Below are 22,793 nucleotides of genomic sequence, written 5' to 3' on the forward strand. Positions count from 1 at the left end.
AAAATTTGAGTGATGTATTCGGGTGTTGTTTGTAGACACCCCTGTTTCAGCACTGCTGCTATTGGTAAAGGACTGCATTTACTGAAAATCCTCCAGATGGCTTCCCATACTTTAGTAGAATAAGTGGAACAGTTGACAGAGTGCAAGATTGCTTGCTATAACCATTTCTTGCTCTCCTCAATGACGCATCAAGCGTTGGCCTCAAGCCTTGGCCTTCGTCACTCAAAAGGCTCTGAGGCTGTCTGCTGTTGGTCGGCATTCAAACTGTCAAAGAGTCACACACCTGTCCCAGATTGCTGAGCGGCACTCATCTGTCCAACGAGGTATAGGTCGCCTCCTAAGATGACCAGAGGACTTTGGGATGACTAGGTCAGTGGCACAATGGATCACTTGTGTGTGTGGTCCACACACCACTGGATGCTATTGTTGTATTCAAGCACAGCCAGCTAGCTGAACAGTGCCTAGTAAGTCTTGCTGATCATCCATTTTGGAGGCTTCTGTTCAACCCGTCCTCCAGGCAGTACATGGATCCACAGTGGGGAGTAGTCACTGGAATGAGGGTCATCAGTTGCTTCCAACTGTGCTGAGTCTGCAAGGGCTGGAGAGCAGAATGAGTTCAATGGCAGTGGACAAGCCAGTAGCAGCTTAGAAATGAGTGGGGTTGCTCATACTGAGGATACACAGGTCCTGAGGCATCACGAGATTCTTCAGGAATCGACCTCTGGGCAAGTATAGTTTGAGCACCATAATACAATATGTACCCTCAGACTTCAAGAAGAATATAATAATCCTGATTCCAAAGAAAGCAGGTGCTGACAGGTGTGAAAATTACAGAACTATCATTTTAATAAGTCACGGCTGCAAAATACTAACACAAATCCTTTACAGAAGAATGGAAAAAATGGTAGAAGCCGACCTCGGGAAAGATCAGTTTGAATTCCGGAGAAATGTACGAACATGCAAGGCGACACTGACCCTATGACTTCTCATAGAAGATAGGTTAAGGAAACGCAAACCTACGTTTATAGCATTTATAGACTTAGAGGAAGCTTTTGACTATGTTGATTGGAACACTCTCTTTCAAATTATAAAGGTGGTAGGGGAAAAAAACAGGGAGCGGAAGGCTATTTACAATTCATACAGAAACCACACGACAGTTATAAGAGTCGAGGGGCATGAAAGGGAAAGAGTAGTTGAGAAAGGAGTGGTGGTGATGTTTGGTTTGTGTGGCACTCAACTGTGCGATCATCAACGCCCGTACGAAGTCCCAATTTTTTTCACAGTCCAATTTTTTACACAGTCCTATTGAGCCACTGTTACAAATGTTGTTGTTGTTGATGATGATGATGATGACGACGATGAAATGATGAGGACAACACAAACACCCAGTCCCCAGGCAGAGAAAATCCCCAACCTAGCCAGGAATCAAACCTGGGACCCCGTGATCCAGAGGCAGCAACACCAGCCACTAGACCACGAGCTGCGGATGAGAGAGGAGGGAGACAGGGCTGTAGCCTATCCCCGATATTATGCAATCTCTACATTGAGGAAGCTTTAAAGGAAACAAAAGAAAAATTCGGAATAGGAAGTAAAATCCATGGGGAAAAAAAAACAACTCCGAGGTTTGCTGATGATATTGTAATTCCATCAGAGACAGTAAAGGACTTGGAAGAGCAGTTAAACGGAATGGACGATGTCTTGAGAGGAGGATATAAGATGAACATCAACAAAGGCAAAATGAGGGTAATGGAATGTAGTCGATTTAAATCAGGTAATGCTAAGGAAATTAGATTATGAAATGAGGCAATTAAAGTAGTAAATGAGTTTTGCTATTTGGGAAGCACAATAATGGACAATGGTCAAAGTAGAGAGGGTATGAAATGCAGACTGGCAATGGCAAGAAAAGCATTTCTGATGAAGAGAAATTTGTTAACATCGAGTATAGATTTAAGTGTCAGGGAATCCTCCCTGAAAGTATCTGCATGGAGTGTAGCCATGTATGGAAGCGAAACGAGGACAATAAACAGTTTAGACAGGTAGAGAATTGAAGCTTTTGAAATGTGATGCTACAGAAGGATGCTGAAGATTAGGAGGTACTGGATATAACTGGGGAGAAGAGAAATTTGTGGTACAACCTGACTAGAAGAAGGGATCTGTTGCTAGGACATATTTGAGGCATCAAGGAATCGCCAATTTAGTACTGGAGGGAAGCATGGGGGGTAAAAATCAGAGAGGGAGACCAAGAGATGAATACAATAAGCAGATTCAGAAGGATGTAGGTTGCAGTAGTTACTTGGAGATGAAGAGGCTTGCACAGGATTGAATAGCAAGGAGAGCTACAGCAAACCAGTCTTTGGACTGAAGACCACAACAATGACTGTACAATATGGGCATTGAAATAACCCAATAGGACAAACGGACAGGGGAGTTGTTCAATATGGTCTGCGAGCACCTCAGTCTTTTGCATCCTGCAGAGGTAAATACAGGGAGCAGATAGGGATCTTCTGACCAACATGAACTGCAATGGCTACTGCTTGTAGGTTCGTAACCAAGGAGAGAGCAGCAACACCTCCGTTGGGTATGTCCCCAGTCAGATCATCCTTTCAGTGGGGGCACAGACAGATAGCACAAGGACATCAATGGCCTTGAAATGTATTTTCTATACACAAGCACTGAGGCTGTGCCTGTGTCGGGAGTTTCACTTTGAGCAACCTTCGTCTGTGTAGAAATGTTGGCTGTCAAAATAGGCTTTTTATGGACTGAAGCAAAAGATATAGTGAATGTGGGAGGCTGCACAGCCTTATACGTCTTCTTGTCCTCTCCATATCGAATGCATTTTGATTGTCTTAAATCTCCTGTATCTTCCATTCTTCAAGGAAGACACTGAAATCCCTACTTCAGACAGGGTGATCCCTACAGCAATTTACACACTTTGGAGGGGAGGAGCAGCCAACGATATTATGGGCGGCCTTGCCACATGTGCTACAAGTGGCTTCACCCTTACATTCTACGGTGGTGTGCCCAAAGTGCTGGCATTATGTTGGCGACATATAGCCTTATGCTTAGACGAAGGGGATCTGCCTTGATATACTCTGAAAGTTTTGTGCTACTGAAGGAAAGGATGAAGGAGTCAGATTTTATGAGATTCCCCTCCACCATTTCCAATATATTTTGCACATCAATAATCCTTTCCTGAGCAATCAATTCGTCCTTAGAAATGTCGAATAGATCTCTGCAGGTCACAATACCCTTGCTATAGTTCAAAGTGTCGTGCAGCTCCTTTTCCATGGCATATTCCCCATGACAATTAGCTTCCCAGAGGTTGGTAATTTGTTGGGAACTAGCAGTTTCAACAAATAGCATTCCATTATGCAATCGCCTGACTAATTTCAGAGTACCTGCGATATTTCAGAGTACCTGTGTGCCCTATAAACCTTTCTGAATATAAAAAGGCAAAACCTTCTCAAAGCTGCCCTTCTTTTCACTTCAAAATCAAGAACACATTCTGTCCAGCAGGATGCGTTCTGTCACTAACGCTGGAAAACCATGGATAATCCCTGAGTCAGGAGGATTGGCTACATGAGCCTTCTTGTCAAGCTGGGTGTTAGTACCTACCAGCAGCCCATCCTTTCTGCTGGGAGGAGAATGATATAATTTTAAGGGTTGCATCTTGGTCCTGCAAGCAATTAGTGAAATAAAAGTCCACCTAGACAGAGCCCCACATGCCTAGATAAGCCTCATACAACTGAGGTTCATCAGTTTCCCCAGAGGTTGCCTGCTAACGACACAACTGTTCCACACCATGCATCTCATCGGTGCCCAGTACACCTTGAGGTTGAGGGTTTATCTACACACGTTTTTACCACCCTCGTGATCAAGCCAAGATCCCCGTTCCGTATGACACACAACGTTCCACTGCAGTGCAGTACAGTGGTTGCTGAAGCATGCCCAGAGCTTACGGTGACAGGACTGGCTGCATTTACCAGTCCCCAGCTCAGGAACCCAGTGGTCGCCAAGCCTGCACCCAGCAAATGAATGCTGAGGTCCTGAGGGAATGTATTAGAATAACGGGTAAAAAAAAATCAACATCTTTTAATCAGCTTCGGAACAAGCTGGTGACATTCAGATGAAACAAGAAAGATAATTAATCCATTATTAAAAGTCTAAAAAACAAAATAAATCATTTTAAAGTGACTACAGCTGTTGTTATGAGAATAAATTACAGCGGCAAGACCTGTCGTGGAGATTGTACCAACAAACGTCACTTGTTGGTGGGACGATCGAAAGTTTGAGAATTTTATTGAATCATTATTCCGATCTTCTATTTATATGTTAGTTGGTGTTATTACATATGACCTGCACCCTTGAAGATATTGCAGTCTATGTTCCACAGTTGCTCAGCACAGCATTACAGAAGGGTTGGAGGGAAAACAGTGACACCATCCTGGCTGAGAACTGGGATGGGAGCAGGGACGGAAATAGTGAACAGGCAGCAAATAACATGATGCCACCAATCATGTAAGCTATACCACTGCAATTTGCCTGAATCCATTTGAAATGACTTTAAAAGTGGACAAAACCACAACGATGTTAGATTTCTGCAGGAGAAGGTAAAAGTCCAGATAGGGGCCAGTGACCTACTTACGAGTTTCCTGCAACATTTTTGCTGATGCCCACCATGAGGTATAAAGGCAATGAAAGGAGGTGTGTCAGCTGATGGTTCTGTGCAGCCAACGAGAGAGCGGCAGGCAGGTAATTTGTTTGAAAGAAAGAAACTTTGTAACATTCTCATGTCAGTGTAGCAGCAAAATCCGATAAGTATTTGGCAAAAACCAGCTCATTTCTGAGGTTCTACCATAACAATAACCTCAAATATCACAATGTATTTGGAACAAAAGTGAAAAATTTGTGAAAATGAAGATATAAATCTCACAACTGTGCTATTAAGGTAATTAAAAATAATGACACCAAAGACAACAGGCTTAGTAAGTATAAGTTTAATATAGGTATAATGTTAACATTTTGGCAGATACTTAATGTCAATAAAACAGTTTGTAATTTTAGATCACTCAGAATAGGTTAAAAATATTTTTTTCTCAAGGAGACTCTTTAAAAAAAAATAGGTTGAAAATAGTATGTATTTTTTATATGTTACACTTTCATGAAAACCTTCACACTGTAGATCTCTGGGAAAACACACTATTCAATCCAATATTAATTTTAATTTTCAATTTATTATCAAGAAAGATTCAGCACCACTGAACTGGCTTGATCTCGTCAATCTGCAAAAGTTGGCACCATAGTCTAACCACTCTACACCAATAACGAAGAACAATAAACTGAACACATAAAGCACAGAAAGGTTACTCATAATTTCACTAATGTAAAACTAACCTGCTTTTATGCTCTCGAAAGGCGGTTCAGATAATGTCTTCTGCAGATGACCAAGAACGGTAGAGCTTACCAGCGATTTGAAAGGCTCGCAGAAACTCATATATTTGGTGTCAAGTAACCTGAAAAAGCAGTAATGTACCAGAGTTAACTCGTAGCATTCAGCCACTTTATATGTACTTCACACAATTCAACAACACATTTAGAGAGACAATGGTCTCATCATCATGCTGTCAACACTCAGCTCATGACAACACTCAGCTCACATAAAAGAGAAAGATTGGGGGGGGGGGGGGCTAATATTAACACACAGATATATATATATATATATATATATATATATATATATATATAATGAACATAGATACTTGACTTAAACAGTAAAACTTCAAATAGGTAACATCCATGACATTTGAAATGCATCAGCAGCAGCAACAATTTTTATGACATCTACAGGCATAGAAAATGTGATTTTCTCTAAAATTTCATACTATATAGATTGTATGCAGCCACATCTCAAAAGTGTGTGTGTGTCTGTTGAACAATGCCCTCCAAAATAATACTGAAGTGTGTATAAAAATAATAATGAAAGTCTAAATATAGTAAAAATGAAAGATTAGTTTTCAGAAAGCTGCTCTAGTGACACACACTAATTACAAAGAAATACTGAATGCGTTGAAATTAGCAAACACATTACTTGATGGTTTTTGTTCTGTGAATAAGTTGTGAATGAATTTAGTTCTACCCTGAAGTGAACCATGTACAATTTTAATTTTTCACAGAAAGTTACATTTGATAAAAATGTCGATAGTATACAGTAGCAACCAGTAACAACGTGGTTATATTTTAATTCTTTAAAGGAGCTCCATTATCAGTTTTGAATTTACACATCCTCTGTCAAACAGCTTACACGATTTATCAAAACACGTGTGTTAGCTGAAAATGAGTTGCCCTACCATAAACAAAAAAATCATAGTTTCAAAGGAGTGACAACCATGTTTGTGATAAGAAGGAAACTAACATAACATGAACACTTCGAACTTTTTTTTACTCCCCCCCCCCCCTCTTGGCTAAGCCCTTAAACTTTTCTCACAGTGGTAAATGCTGAGTCAACCATAATATCTCGGTGATTTATGGAATTACCCAGGACCCTATAAGTTGTCCAGAACACACAGAAAAGCTTACTGTCACCTCAAGTCCAAATCCAAAAGCAGGATCATCAGGGAAGACACCAATATACATCCAAAACAAATACGATCCGGATGGAGCATGCTGCTACTTATACAAACTGAATATTACAGAATATAAAAACATTACAAACAGAAGGAAATTTGTGAACCTTCCAGAAATATTAATTACTAAACAACAAGTAGCTGGTGGTCGATGGGTTTGAAATGGCAACTCGCAGCACACCAGCCGGTGACACTAACCACTTCGTCACATAGCATGTGGCACAATTAGCAGCATAGCTCCCTCTCACGGAGAAACAGCAACCCACTGTTTCAGAAGCCCTCACTGGAAACGACTGAAGCAATCTGAATCTAAATCTTGTCAATCGTCCTTTGAAAGTTAGCCCTGGCGGATCCTCAAGTTGTCACATCCTCTTTACCATGATGAGCATTGAAGGTGGCCCCTTCTATTAAAGCTCCAGGGTCATTCAATATATTTTCAGTTTCCTTGAATGCCAAGCCCTCTCATCACTGATGTGTGTCTCAGGATGGTAGCAGGGCTTCATATCGAGTACATGAATGACGTCTCTGCGCTTTTGTCTTATCGTTGAGGAGTCATAATCCCTGAATTGTAATGTGGCATGTACCACTGTTACGCCATACTGCTGAAGCCTCAGTGCTCTACTTGTCAGACGGATCCTACAGTCTAGTCAGTCAACACAGAGAATGGTGGTACATCATGACAATGAATGGTTTGCCAAATAAATGAGAACTAGTTGATGGCTCAAACAACTGTGAGGTGCTCCCGGCTGGTTGAACATTAGTACGTCTCGAACATGGCAAGTATTCAGGAAGCATAAGCTATCACATTTTCAGCACCCTCTTAAATGTGTCCTACAACTGCACATATTCCACAACTTCTAGCATCAGTGTGAAGGTCTGTCTTGGCATTCTGATCATACAATGCTGGGCTAGGACAAGATTACAGCACCTTTTAAGGACAAGGAAAGAACTTCCTTGCACCTCATTTGAGGAATATTCGGCATTTCTCTGCAATAGTGCCTCGGTGCAGAAGTCCTTTATAAATTGCTGTAAGCACATGCACATTCCAAGAAAACTTCTCTCATCACAAATAAGTGGAGGACTCAGAAAACATGTGACCACTCTTATTTTATGTGTATCAGGATGGAATCAATCCCCATTAATTAGGTGCCCCAATATTTTAATTTCTTGGGAGACAAAGAAGCACTTTTTCAGATTCAGGCGGAGATGTGGGTCTGAACACTCAACACAGTTGTCAGGCAGCTTAGAGCTGAGATGCTCTTCAAATGTCTTTTCTTCTTCTTCTTTTTTTTTAAAAAAGGATGTCATCCAAATACCAAAGATATCTTCCATTGATGGTGGTGGTGATACACTGGTGTGAGTGCACAGCATCAAGGGAGGGGAAGGAGCATGGGGGAGGGTGGGAGAAGGGAGGGAGGGAGGTAGTGAAAGGATAAAATATCAGTGCAGATACAGTGAAAAGTGCCAAGATTATTGTGGCTTGGTGACTGCTTGGAAATGATGGTTGACCAAGCCACTCTGGGTTAAAATCTCGCAGCCAATATTTTGGAAAGAGTTCTGACATCATACAAAACCTTAAAAAAACAAACCTCTCAGCTCATTATCAGTTCAAATAGAGTGCAGGCCCTGTGAATGACGTAGATCTGCCCTCAAGTTGTCATATAAGACAAACTCAATTAAAACATGTTGCATCAACAGCTGTATCCCACATCTTTGACACACTGGGGGCACTTCACGATTTAAGAGGAAGCCATGCGCCAACTGGCAATGTCCCACTCTGAACCATGTACGGGCTGCTCCTTCAGTTCATTTCAGCAGGAACGATTTTAGCCACGGTCACACTGAAGGTTTCACTGAGCACAGCCTTTGGGGGACAGAACAGTGACCAGGAAGGGGAAGGAAGCAAGCCCCTTTGGCAGCAGCATCTGTGAGTTCATTTCCCTGGATCCTGAAGTGCCCTGGAACTTAGCACAATACTACTACCTTTTCCTGTCTTCACAAGGAAGGAGTCCTGGGCTACTTAGTGTTATCTTATCCACTGGGACATCTGATCAATGGCCAAAAGGGCACACTGTGAATATGAGCAGATGAGGAATTTCTTGCCACGATGCAGTCTCTACAACACCCTCAGAACAGCAAAAAATTGCACACAGTAAACAGAAAACTTCTCTGGGAGCCATAACTTAAGGACAAATTCAGTGAACACAATGCAGCAGCTGAGAAAGTCCCGATGTTTAGATCTATAGGTGTAAACAGTAATATAATACAGATGGCAATTTCATTTTGTAAAATTTAGTTTTAAAAAAATATAATTTGGTGTACAGTTCTTCCTCTACCTATTTAATTCACAAAGTAATCAGGGCTTCTTTGGTAGTCAGGGAATCCCTTACTCCACCCCCTGGATTTGACTTCAATGCCCTCCACCTGCAATAACTCAAGGTTATCCCTCGCATGCCTCTCAAACAATCTCATTGCCCATGGTCGGTGATTGAACAGATGGTCTGGTAGCGGCTGGGTAACAGAGATGAATGCTAGTGATTTTAGAACAGACAGAGATATGTATGCTTGGCGTACCATGATGAGAATGTGTTGAACAGACAGTGGAGGTCCGCTAGCCTCTGCACACAAGCTAGATACTGGACTTATTTGATAGGCCCCTCCTGGCAGCCTCTTACCCTCATAGTGAACTACATCAAGCATTTTGAGATCTGAAGACCTTGACAACCCTTAAATCTGGCACCCATATTCAAGCTGTGGTCGCACGAAGTCTTTATAAAACTGCAGTAGACAACACCATCAGCCTCCAGTGACTTATAACTGATGTGTCTGAGAATGTTTCAAATCTCAAGGCATTTTAATTTCAGTTACTCAAAGTGTGGCAGCCATGTCAGCCTGTAACCAAAAGTGAGGCCCAGATATTTCATCTTTTCTTTAAAAGTGAGACTGGTAACACCAGTATTAAAACATATTAAAAAGAGTGCAGACATGATTAAAATCAACACACACAGTTTTCTCCAAAGATAATTGAAAGCAGTGGTGTTTGCCCAATATTCCAGTTGCTTGATCATCAAATGTGTTTGTGAAGTAGTCTTCGCAAGGTAAGTGGGTGCACAGAAGATGAAGTCATCCACAAACAAGGAATATCATACCAGACAAGGAATATCATACCAGACAAGGAATATCATACCAGACAAGGAATATCATACCAGACAAGGAATATCATACCAGACTCCTCACCATGGATATAATACTGTTTATTGGGATGGTGAATGCCATTACACATGAAACACTCCCTTGAGGTACATCATTCTCCTGCTTAAAACAATCATGGCATGTCAAACCCTCTATCTAATATACCTTTCTAACAGGAAGGACTGTAGAGAAATGGGGAGATGGCCCCAGAAAGCCCACTTGAAGAGTTGCAACAAAATACTATACCACCAATTAGTATCATATGCCTTTTCCAAATCAAAGGATATGCCAATAACGTGTTGCTTACATACAAAAGCTTTCCGAGTCACTACTTCTAGCAGTATCAGGATATCGAGTGTGGAGTGATACCTCTTGAACCTGCACTGGGAGCAACTTAGTAGTATTCACACAAGGTTGGTGCCGGTGGCGACACCTACAACGTACTGACATGAGGAAAGTTACCAACCGATTTCTCATACACAAACAGCAGTTGACCGGCGTTTCCTGGAGAAACGTCGTTGTGGCGCCTCGTGTAAGAAGGAGAAATGCGTACCATCACATTTCCGACTTTGATAAAGGTCGGATTGTAGCCTATCGCGATTGTGGTTTATCATATCGCGACGTTGCTGCTCGCGTTGGTCGAGCTCCAATGACTGTTAGCAGAATATGGAATCGGTGGATTCAGGAGGATAATACGGAACGCCATGCTGGATCCCAACAGCCTCGTATCGCTAGCAGTCGAGATGACAGGCATCTTATCTGCATGGCTGTAACGGATCATGCAACCATGTCTCGATCCCCGAGTCAACAGATGGGGATGTATGCAAGACAACAACCATCTGCACGAACAGTTCGACAGCATTTGCAGCAGCCTGGACTATCAGCTCAGAGACCATGGCTGCGGTTACCCTTGACGCTGCATCACAGACAGGAGCGCCTGCGATGGTCTACTCAATGACAAACCTGGGTGCACAAATGGCACAATGTCATTTTTTCGGATGAAAATGGTTCAAATGGCTCTGAGCACTATGGGACTCAACTGCTGTGGTCATCAGTCCCCTAGAACTTAGAACTACTTAAACCTAACTAACCTAAGGACATCACACACATCCATGCCCGAGGCAGGATTCGAACCTGCGATGGTAGCAGTCGCACGGTTCCGGACTGCGCGCCTAGAACCGCGAGACCACCGCGGCCGGCTTTTCGGATGAATCCTAGTTCTGTTTACAGTATCACGAGGGTCGCATCCGTGTTTGGTGACATCGCAGTGAACGCACATCGGAAGCGTGTATTCGTCATCGCCATACTGACATATTACCTGGCGTGTTGGTATGGGGTGCCATTGGTTACACGTCTCGGTCACCTCTTGTTCACATCGACGACGCTTTGAACAGTGGACGTTACATTTCAGGTGTGTTACGACCCGTGGCTCTACCCTTCATTCGATCCCTTTGAAACCCTACATTTCAGCAGGATAATACATGACCGCATGTTGCAGGTCCTGTACGGGCCTTTCTGGATACAGAAAATGTTTGACTGCTGCCCTAGGCAGCACGTTCGGCAGATCTCTCACCAACTGAAAACGTCTGGTCAATGGTGGCCGAGAAACTGGCTTGTCACAATACGCCAGTCACTACTCTTGATGAATGGTGGTATCGTGTTGAAGCTGCATAGGCAGCTGTACCTGTACATGCCATCCAAGCTCTGTTTGACTCAATGCCCAGACGTATCAAGGCTGTTATTACGGCCAGAGGTGGTGGTTCTGGGTACTGATTTCTCAGGATCTATGCACCCACACTACGTGGAAATGTAATCACATGTCAGCTCTAGTATAATATATTTGTCCAATGAATACCCGTTTATCATCTGCACTTCTTCTTGGTGTAGCAATTTTAATGGCCAGTAGTGTATGTTCTCGAATATATCACTTAAATTCCACAAAATAAATGACTCATTAAAAATAAATGCATACTAGCTTCATTTTTTTTCCCTCTCTCCAGGTTTTTTTGCTACACAAGAATCTTTCCCGTCTCTAGCATTTTCTTTCTAAATCGCTACAGAATAAGTTAGCAGAATTGTGTAAGAAGAAATGTCCGTATTTGTCTACAAACGTTCTCCTACTTATTTCCAGTTTCTTGAACAGAAAAACTTTTGGGACAAGCAGTGAAATTTTCAACCAATTGGCAATTTTTCAACCATGATTATGCTGGAACAAAGAGCTGCTGTACTTATTACTTTTTGTGATTGTCTCAATGCAATTTTCTTCGAGCAGACATCATGCAACAGCACTCATTAGAACACCTCAGTTGCACAGCTTCTGTCACAGCATTGGTCACCGGTGCAATGCTGTAACGGTGTCCACGCCAGCCACACATCACAGCGCAGTAGCTTTCTACAGCTGAAAAAAACTTCACAGTGCAAATGAACATCTCGATTGAGGACTGGAACTCATCTTGCTGATGACGGTAGGACAGCAACATCTGCAATGGTAAACTACCATTCAGATGAATCTTTGTGACATGTGCTTGTTGGAATAGCTTTGTCAATCTGGAGTTATGATCTTTCGTAGTCCACGACCGCTTGTGATGCTGGCAAGAAGTTCCATCCAAGAATAGCATGACTATTACATTCTCTTATAAAGATAAATTCAATGGGATTTGTTCTGTCACTGATAGTTATTCTTGCAATACATGTACCTATCAGTTAGACATATTTCCCACTTGTAACCTATGGAACATAGTATTCTTGAGTTGGTAGCAGTAAGCATTTGGCATTACAGAAAAACAAGCCACTGAGCTGACTAGCAACCAAACAGGTTGGCTGTAAATGATGACACCAATGAGATTTTCTGACTTCTTGGTAACTATCACTGAAGGACTATTTTCACCCATGATGGTCTCAGCTTCACAGATGGCTCCCTGAATAATTTTTCCTGAATCTGGTTGCTAGATGAGCGGATGGAGCTTCTGTTCAGTGACAAAGAATGATTATGGCATGTTTGGGAGCGATCTCGTTGTCCAGTGTGTGGCGATGGGTCATCCCGAAGGTCAACTAGAATCATCTACAGTTGGATGACATGAATAGGACTGTTCTAGTGGTTGATATCTAGCAGTGTAGTAGTCACCAGAAACTTGTCTCCTTTCTCTACAGTAGTGTGCAACGTGTCAAGTGCATCCACAGTCAAAACATACCAGAGTGTTGTCCTCTGTATTCCAAATATCTGTACTGTGGAGCATTATGCTTGGTGGAGGAGTTGGGTTGTACCTTTGCTGGTTGGATGCTGGGTTGTTATTCCACAGTTGCAGCATAAATCAGAGTTGACCAAGAAACTTATTCATTATTAGGCTGGTGGTGGAGACTGGTGCTAAAGACGGATACACCTCTTCTTCAACATTCTCTACAATCTCCTGATATATGGAGTTGACATTCATGGCTGCTATATCTTGCTTACTCAGTCCGACAGTTATTACTGCTATAAACTGCAATATTTTTTCTCCAACTACCTCCTATATGAGAGAGGTGACTTCATGGTGGTCTTTCCCAACTATCGCAAAGACCACAATCGGGAGTCGGTTGTACCTCACTTGTCCAGCTTCTTTTCTGTTGCAATTTCCTCAATGTGCAGGCACCACTTGATGAATTCCACTTTTATTGAGACATTTTTTACCAAAAGAGCTTGGTACATGTCTTCTGCAACTCCTTATATTGTGTGTAAGGTTTTGTAGGCTGTTGGCATATTCAAGATTCACATTGTGGCATTGGATCAAAACAATCTGGAGATAAGACTGTGTCGTTTCCCCAAGTACCCTGTTCTTCAGCTAAGCAGACTTGCTGCTTATTATCACTAAATGTTTTCTTCAGCTCAACCTGGAATCTGTCCCAGCTGTCAAGCTTTTCTTCATTGCTCTTGAACCACCGCTGGGCTGTACCATTCACCTAACAGTACACATCTGCAGAAAAAAAAGTCATCATCCCATCTATTGTATTTACAGGGTGCATACGTGGACTAGGAAAAAAAATTCCCGGATTTTTCCCAGATTTCCTGGTTAAACATACACTTTCTCCCAGATGAAAACACACTTCTTCCGTGTTACTAAATGACAGTATATTTTCCCTCGGAACTGTAAAACTTATCAATCCTTTGCATGGTTATGTTTTTATACATGGGCATAGAATTTCCCGGCACTTTAGAAAACGAAACTCAGGGAAGAAAACCCCTTTTGGAAAGACTTTTGATGTGCAGCAACATGTACGCTGCATATTTTCGGACTACAAAAGTATAAATTCGAATTCCACCAAACACTGCATGTTACTTTCCGAACCATTGTAATCGACATTGAGATGTGCTTTTGTAAGCCCATCACAGCTCACGTCACGTGATCCCACCAGTTGATGACAGCAGTTATTTAGACCACAGGACACGTGATGTAGTCAGCTAATAGCAACATCACTGTTAAGTAGCGCATATACACAAACAGGAAAAGTTAATGTTTTAAATTAAAATACATAGTGTTGCTACAAGAAAAGCAAAGCTTTCACATATAATATTGGTCTCTAATGTTAACAAGCTGCAAGAGAAGCAAAGCTTTCACATATAATGTTGATCTTCATTGCGCATGTTACACTTTAACATATATCAGACAAATGTGGCAGTAAAATTTTTAGCCGAGTCCAGTGACTTGTCCTCGAAGTTTTCCACAAATAAATTAGCTACCGCAGAGAAGAGAGAGCTTCCTGTAAACTACATCAATTTGCTCATAATAACGACATGAATGTCTGATCTTCTGGTTTCGAAATGGCTCGTCATCAAACAGTCTGTGATTTAAGAAATTCATCGTACATTCTCACACATAGTTCAGCCTGCGTGAAAGGAAATTTACTTTGAAAGTAATGCTTTTAAAACCACCATTATTTTCCCGTGACCTGTTAGAAATAGGTTCATTTCAGTAGTTGCCAGAGTGTGCCAGGTAACAGGCGTCACTGCACTAGCACAGCTACGATGACGCAGGAAGCCCATATGTTCATACGTGTAAACCATTAAAATATATTATGTCATAAAAGAAAAAAGACACCAGAGGACACTTCAAGAGCATCAAAATTATGTGATCAATACTAAAATGCATAATTTGGCTTAAAGCGCACATTTGTATCTCCAGATTCTGATGTAAATTTTCTTGGAGTACAAGTTCTGTGTTATCTGATGTTTGGTTCTTTATTATGGCATAATGCCATACGTGCTAGAAGATGAAAATGTGGGCTTGAAATGCAGCAAACAGATGAAACTAGCCAATAGTGAGGAATTAAGCACTTTGTTTCAAATAAAATAACTGCGTCAGAGGAAGAGATTAATAAAAGCCAAATTTCTTTAGCAAACCGACAAACTTCATTGTTCCGCAAAGCAATTAGTGCTTGACTGTCTGAAAGGTGGAAATAAATTAAAATCTGAAACTAATAACATATATTATCCTTCCGTAATTATATGAATGTGTTTTAATTCACTTGATAGTTCCTGGCCACAGAAATCTGTTTTGTTTTCATTTGAAGTGAGAGCAGTAAACGAAGAGGAAACAGGAAAATTACTAAATGTAAACACAGGTCACGTGGAAACTACGCACTTCCCCACTATAACTCGGACTGCTCTGCGCATCAGCCACAGACCTACGATATTTCCGATCCGGGGCAATACTAAGATAGTGCCCCCCCTCCTTCAGGCATTTGAGATACAACGGAAGGGGGGGGGGGAAGAATTTTAATAATATGTTCCTTTTGTAGAGCACATCTTTCTGGAGAGTCTGACACATAAAACATACATATTCAAGGAAATGTAAGACATGTTATTTGGTCTTAAGTGTGCCAAAGTGCACTGCCACCCCTCTTCACACAGCATTCTTCTGTCGCACGTCACTATATTTCGCTCTGTGGAATTGAAATGTGTATATTTTGTACTGGATGCCATCAAACTATATTCAGGACAGTGGAAATTAAAATGTCCTGTGGTGCCTTTCCTGCTCCCAGTCCCAGTCACCCGGTTTGACATCCTGCCTTTTTTTTTCCCTTAAAAAACGGGCGGGGGTGGGGGCTCACATTTTGTAATCGGGAGAAGAAGAACTCTTCAGAAAATCTGCACTCTTTATTGCCTGTTAGCTAATTACTTTCTGTTTTGGGTGACATAAAATTAAATATAGGATGCATAAAACCAGTAAAGACAAGAGACAAGCAATACAGTACACATTTCTTCAATCCTTAGCTCCTAGCATTGTATTCTCTCTAGGCCTATTAGGCCTACTACAAGCAAAAAGCTTTATGTTAGAAAATAGATTCACATTTCATTCATACGCTCCAGTTTCTCGAGCATGAGACTGAAAAGTAGTAGTACAAGATTTTTATATATATTTGGAATCGTCATATTCCTCCCTAATTTCTGTGAAGTCAGCATTTCTTCTCCTTCCTCGTTCTAACAAACAATCTTGTCATGGCTAATTCTGGAACTAATCCTGCCTTTGTCAAAAACTTATTTGCCGGTTAATTTCACTAACCCTGCCAGAATCACTGATTTACTTATCCCTGATTATTCTCCGATTAGGCATTGTTATGTTCGTACAAACCATTTTCTGCTCTACTTCCAGAACAGAACTTAAGCGGCTGCTACACAGGGACTGTACAACTGGCCCTTACTAGTGTAGCTATCTGGCCAAAGATTTTCTGACAAAATTTCATTTTCTTGGATACACCGAGAAGGTAATGCGTAATCTTCCTTACCTGTTATTCCTGTTAGTCGTTTATTTCCAATCTCTGGATTTCCCTAGTAATTATAACAACGCTGATCATTCACAAACCCAATCAACAACATAATCAGACAGTGATTGGCGTTCACTCGTTCGGCTTTACTCCACTCCGCTCGTATAGCCCGGTCCCCTTTTGCCTGCAGGAAAATCTATTTCTAGATGCGACAGGATTACCCTGATAGACATCACGTACACTATGCACGCATTCAAAAATCAACTTATGATTCATTCACAAATCAACTTACAGAGTGTGTTCAAAAACAAACAAGGATGCGTTTCAAAATCATATGAATAATCGATAGACCAACGTGCGCTGGATGCTAGGCGCTTTGTGAAACAAGGTTTTTTTTCTCCTCAAGAATATGAATTTGGCACCCCCCCCCCCTCACAATTGTCGCCTGGGTCAGATACCTCGGCTTGTGCCCCCCCCCCCCCCCCCCCTCATAGATCCGGGCCTACTGCACATGCCTGAATCTGGCAGCTTGGGCACAGCAGTCAATTTTTTCCCGGTTGCATCTAGCTGCTTGCTGCGACTGCTTACACAGCCAACAGCCACATTTCTGTAGCCAGAAGGGGGAGAAGATACAACTCACACGCCACTCAACTGCGCATGTGCATGAGCCCGCTCGTAACTGCTAAAACGAATCTAATATAAACAATTGTAATGTCACACTCATCGGAGGCAATTTGTTGTTATGAAGCATTGCATGGTCTTCCTAAAGCCTTTGACACATTTTGCTGTTGGCAAGCGCTTGTGTGAGCACTGTGTTTTGTTGTTGTATATGGCACATTTCCTTTGCAATTTATGTTTTATTTTCATATTTTTTCTCGTTCACATTTCATTGTTGCAGTATTATTCTGCAGTAGCGTGATACAATAACATCCTTTGTTAGAGTATCGATTCTTACCAGTAAAAATTACAAAAATTTAACTGAAAACTAAAACAACGTAAAATTCCCGGAATTCTAAAAAATTCCCAGGTTTTTTCCGGTTTCCTCCCGGAAGAAAAAATTCCCGGGTTTTTCCCGGATCTCCTGGTTGTCCCGGGTCGTATACAACCTGATTTAGCGACACAGTGGAATCCTTACAGTCATCTCATTGAGTCCTAATAATCATCTGTCGAAAACACTCGTAGCTGCCTGATGTGCAGCTGGTGTCAACTGTAAAGGAATCTATTGGCCTCCTGAACATATGGCACTTGGAAACAACATGCTGCTTATATTTCTGTTCCTGTCCTTGTAGGCAACAGTGTTTACATTGCCTGCTTTGAGCCACGGCGATGTAGATTTTTTGAGCTACCTGCTGTCTCCACCAAACAATGTCATATTGTAACCACACAGGGTTGTCAATGAAGTGCATCACTTAGCACTGAAAGCACATTTATTACAGGCACCACCAACATACAGCCTGATGGTACACACTTCCTGGATGGAGTGTGCCAACTTACACAAACACAGAATATTCCAGAACACACAAACATTACAAACATACAAAATTTCAAGAATGTTTCGGAAATTATGACTACTAAGTAACAAATAATTGCGGGTGGTTGGGTTTAAACTGGCGACCAGCAGCATACCTATCAGCGATGCTAACTGGTATGCCACATAGTATGCAGCACAGCTCATGGCAATATACAAACTCTTACAAGTTCTAGTCCCCTACTCCCTCTGCTCTCTATGAAATACATTTGAGTTACAATAATGTACTATGTCATCACAACTGACTAGCTCATACGCGCCACCTCACTGTCATGGCTTATGTCAATGGTGGGAAGTTATATGACAACTGTTATCAGTTCTATGCCATCTGCTCCAAACAATCGGTGTGCCCTTTTAATGGTGTGAATAATATCTCATCTGGTTTGCTTATCAAAGTACTGTAGGCACCACAGCTAAGTGATTTATTTTTGACAGTTTCTTGTGGTACAATGTTCCTTTATAGCTGCATCCGTGATTGCAGCTACCAAATTTTTAAGATTTCTGCAACAAAAACTCAAGAAAAGTGGTGAGTACTAGCCATTTGCAAAACTTAACAAATTTAGAAATAATATTTTCTCAAAAGCATTCGAGCAAATACTGTAAAAAACTATCAATTCATCCTATATTACATTTCATGCACCAAATATGAAATGACTTACAATTCAAAGGAAATGATTTGTCTGTGAAATCTTGAATTATAAAAACAACTATACAGATAAATTATAGCATTTGGGCTGGGTCATATTTTACAGTGTTAATCATTATATCTCCCTGTACTGTCTACATTAACATTCCAAACCCACAAGTGCTGTCTTTGATAATAAAATATTATGTAGTCCCAGCTCATTTTCTATAGCTGTCTCTCTCAAACTCACACTCTTATTTAAATGTGAAAAGTTTGTAACATATTTGAGTAATTTTTTATCACGTGTATAAATGATGTACAAATGCATTGTCAGCATATTTCACTGCAATAAACCGGTAATCCATAATCATTCCTTACTCATATGAACACTACTCTTGGTTCTGCACCTAGCAAATTAATGTATATAACTTCTTAGCAGCTACCAACATCTTCAATTTCTCTAGACACTAGTTCAGTGATTAGATTGCTGTTCTGTTCTCTTCAAATTTCACACATGCATATCTTCGTTCTACACTGTACGAAGTATCGCTTCCTTACCACTTTCCCAGTGAATTGCATAGCCTCTTATTTCTTGATCACCATTCTAAAAATTTGTCTGTCAGAGATTTTAGAATAAACTAATGTTGTTACCTATTAAAACATATTTTCATCTCAGAAACCAGTTTCCAGGCAGAAGCAGAAGCAAAACCAAATGTGGAAAACTGCCAGTACAGAAATTCATCAGATAACTTATCATAGCCCCCACCCCTCTTCCCCACACCTCTCTAGCTCTACCTCTACCATCACCATCACCATCACAATCACCATCATCATCACTATGAAAACCAGGAGTAAATTTTTTGTTAGATATCCACCCAGTACAAATTATATTTTGGGTTTTGTGTTTACTGTACTTAAACAGGTATACAAATTGCAAATTCATTTCTCACCTTGGGAATATAAAAGAAACAATTTGCTTGAACTCAAGATAAGATTCTGGCAGTTCTGTACAAAACTGATTGATAATCAAGCATATGTCGAGCAGCATGTTATGTCCAATCAATAATTTTCCCTGAAAAACAATCAAACAAAATTTCAGTCTGGGAATACATATCATATGAATACAGTGCACAGATATATGCAATATATTTCAACAGCAAATTACTGTAATGTAAGCTTAAAGATATACTGGTACAGGAAACAATAGAAATACCTCCAACTGCACAGAGTTAAGCTGCTATCAAGATGCCAAAATCAATCAGGAATCACAGTGAAGAAATTGCATTTGGGAAAGTACAGGGGAATAAACAGTTATTAAGTAACCTCAGACTTTTCACAGACGACAGTTCTCTACAATGAAGTACTTGCTGAAAAAAGCTGCACAAAGATTCAAATGGATCTTGACAAGTTTTCAAAGTGGTACAAATATTAGCAACTTGCTTTAAATGTTCAAAAATGTAAAACTGTGCACTTCACAAAGAAAAAAACCGAAGTATCCTATGACTACAGGACAACAAGTCACAACTGGAATTGGTCAACTCAGAAGAATACCTGGGTATCACTCCTTGTAGGGGTACAAAATGAAAAAATCACATATGTTCAATCGTAGGTAAAGCAGGTTGCAGCCTTCGGTTCATTGGCAGAAAACTGGGGAAATGCAGTTAGTCTATAACGGTAATTGGCTACAAATCACTCTTGTGACCCATCCTAGAATATTGCTCAAGTGTGAGGGGCCTGTACAAAAATGGACTAAAAAAGGGGATATTTAACATATACAGATAGGGCAGCACGAATGGTCACAGATTTGTCTGACCCATGCAAGAGTGTCAGAGAGAAGCTGAAGCAAATGAACTGGCAGACACCTGAGGATAGATGTGGACTAACATGAGAAAGCTTATTTACAAAATTTCAAGAACCAGCTTTAAATAATTGATTTAGGAACACACTAAAAACCGCTACAAACTGCTCCTGCAGGGATCATTAGACAAGTTTAATTATTTACAGTGTGCAAAGAGGCATTTAAACATTCTTCCCATTCTTTGTAAGTGAATGGAACAAGAAGCTGCCCTAATAACTGATACAATGGAAAGTAACATTTATCATTCACTTCACAGTGGTGTGTAAGGTATGGATATAGATGTAGATGTTAGGACAGCTACTTTGGAAAGGATGCAGCTTGTACTCCACCTCAAATGATATCGTCAATGGAATGTTAAATACAAATCATTCTTTCTTTCTTATCCATCAAATTGGACAATGTTCACATAAATCCAATAAATTAATGCTCAAGTTAAAGACATTATCCAGAGAATTAAGATCCACAAAAGATGGCTTCAGTCTGAAGCACTTACACCAACACGAATAATCAAGTTGCAGTTCTAGCAATGAAAATTTATGTTGGCACTTCTGCAAAACAAGATGGATAGTCAAGCTATTGAATTGCAGACTAGTGTGTAGAAACAATGAATGTACCACTCCCACAACAATTAACCGTAATATCAGTCTGTGGCAGAATGCTTGAGCATATTTTAATTTCCAAGTGAATGAGTTTCCTTCATAAAAAAACTTCTGCCCATAAAACATCATGAATTCAGACTGCACTGCTCACGCAAATTACAGCTCGCTCTTTCTACAAACAGAACAAATGACAAACCAAACACGCAAGCTGTAATTGAACTGATCAGTGCTCCAATCACTTTCACATATCATAGTATACGATACACACATTACATTCATGACATGAACTGAATCAAAATTGTATCTAAAAACCTAATTCACTCTCAAATTTTTTCGTAAGTAGAACTAATATCTAAAACTGACAAGACTTATTTCCAATTCAATCTGAAATGGTAATTTTAATTTAAAATTATAGTCATTATTCCTATTTGTGTAATTTACCCTGAAAACTTTGGGCGACACATATTTGCTGAACTGTACCGTTTTTACATTTGTACTTGTCGACTTGCAAGTTGGTAGTAGTTAGTATGAAGTGGCATAAGTTAGAAGTTAAGAGGTTAGTGTACTACAGCACGAGTTGTTGTGAACATACTACAGACGGAAACCAATTTGTGACACTTTCCTTAAATATGACACAAAGAATATAAAAGGAAGGATAAAATTTTACCGTGGAGCAGTTTCATTTTCCAAGAACTGACCCAATCATATTCCTAGACAACACCGATTACTACAAGGAGGCAGAGTTTGACGAAGATCAACAAGAACCAGCCAAGTATATTTTAAATTTAATTACTATTTTGAACTTCCTTTGTGCTAGAAATAATTGCCAACACTTATCTAAAAACGTGCACAAGAGGAATTGATGATTCTTGTTAGTAACAGAGGAGCAAATGGTTCAAATGGCTCTGAGCACTATGGGACTTAACTTCTGGTGTTCAAGATGATTTAGCAAACGTGCAACTTTGATTAAACAATTTTGTTGCAGAGAGTATAAAGAGTTTACCTGTTGTCAGTTGCATTGATGACAGAGTGAAATTTGTGTGGGATGTAAAAAAAGAAACTCTACCTGCATTGTACAGTGAAAACAGGCCTTCCAACTTAGTTTTTAAAGACAGTGCATAACCCTTAACGTGCAAACACTCTGAGTGGATGGAAATATTTGACATTTTTAAACAAGTCTTTTTCCAAAATACTTTTATAATTTGTGGTCAACTGCAGCTTGACTGGTGGTCAATGTACCAGAGTGAATCTTGTGGTCAATACAGAAACAAAAGCATACCTGTTTGTAGTAATGCTGCAAGTAATAAAACATTTACAACAGTTGATGAGCTGTACACAAAGCAAAAGTAACATAGAAATATTTTGTCTCTTACTGAGAACCTAAAGGCATTTCGGATTATTAGTTACATCTGAAAAACTTTAATTGTGTTTTAAGGAAAATAGTTATTTGCATACAAATTTGTATTTACAAGTGAACAAATTATATTATTATCTTACTTGTTGTCTTATTTTATTTGTAATGTGGACTTTGAATTTTTTTACTAAGATGTATACCAGGGCTATTCAGGATGTAGCTAGGTAAACACAAGCACTCAGACTCACTCACCACCGGGGTAGTGAGTACTCACAG

At 40.4% G+C, this 22,793-nt stretch overlaps 1 protein-coding gene across 1 annotated transcript in view; it reads right to left on the reverse strand.

The window, feature by feature from the left end:
• LOC126236434 (poly(A)-specific ribonuclease PARN-like) overlaps nt 1–22,793 on the reverse strand; it is a 307,678-nt gene that overhangs the window by 195,760 nt on the left and 89,125 nt on the right. Inside the window, exons 6-7 of the mRNA XM_049945737.1 lie at nt 19,657–19,778; nt 5,395–5,513 (exon numbers count right to left, since the gene is read on the reverse strand). Coding sequence (XP_049801694.1) covers nt 5,395–5,513; nt 19,657–19,778 — 241 coding nt within the window. The remainder of the gene's footprint in view (nt 1–5,394; nt 5,514–19,656; nt 19,779–22,793) is intronic.

The sequence above is a fragment of the Schistocerca nitens genome, chromosome 2, assembly GCF_023898315.1.
Source record: "Schistocerca nitens isolate TAMUIC-IGC-003100 chromosome 2, iqSchNite1.1, whole genome shotgun sequence".
NCBI classification, from domain to species: domain Eukaryota; kingdom Metazoa; phylum Arthropoda; class Insecta; order Orthoptera; family Acrididae; genus Schistocerca; species Schistocerca nitens.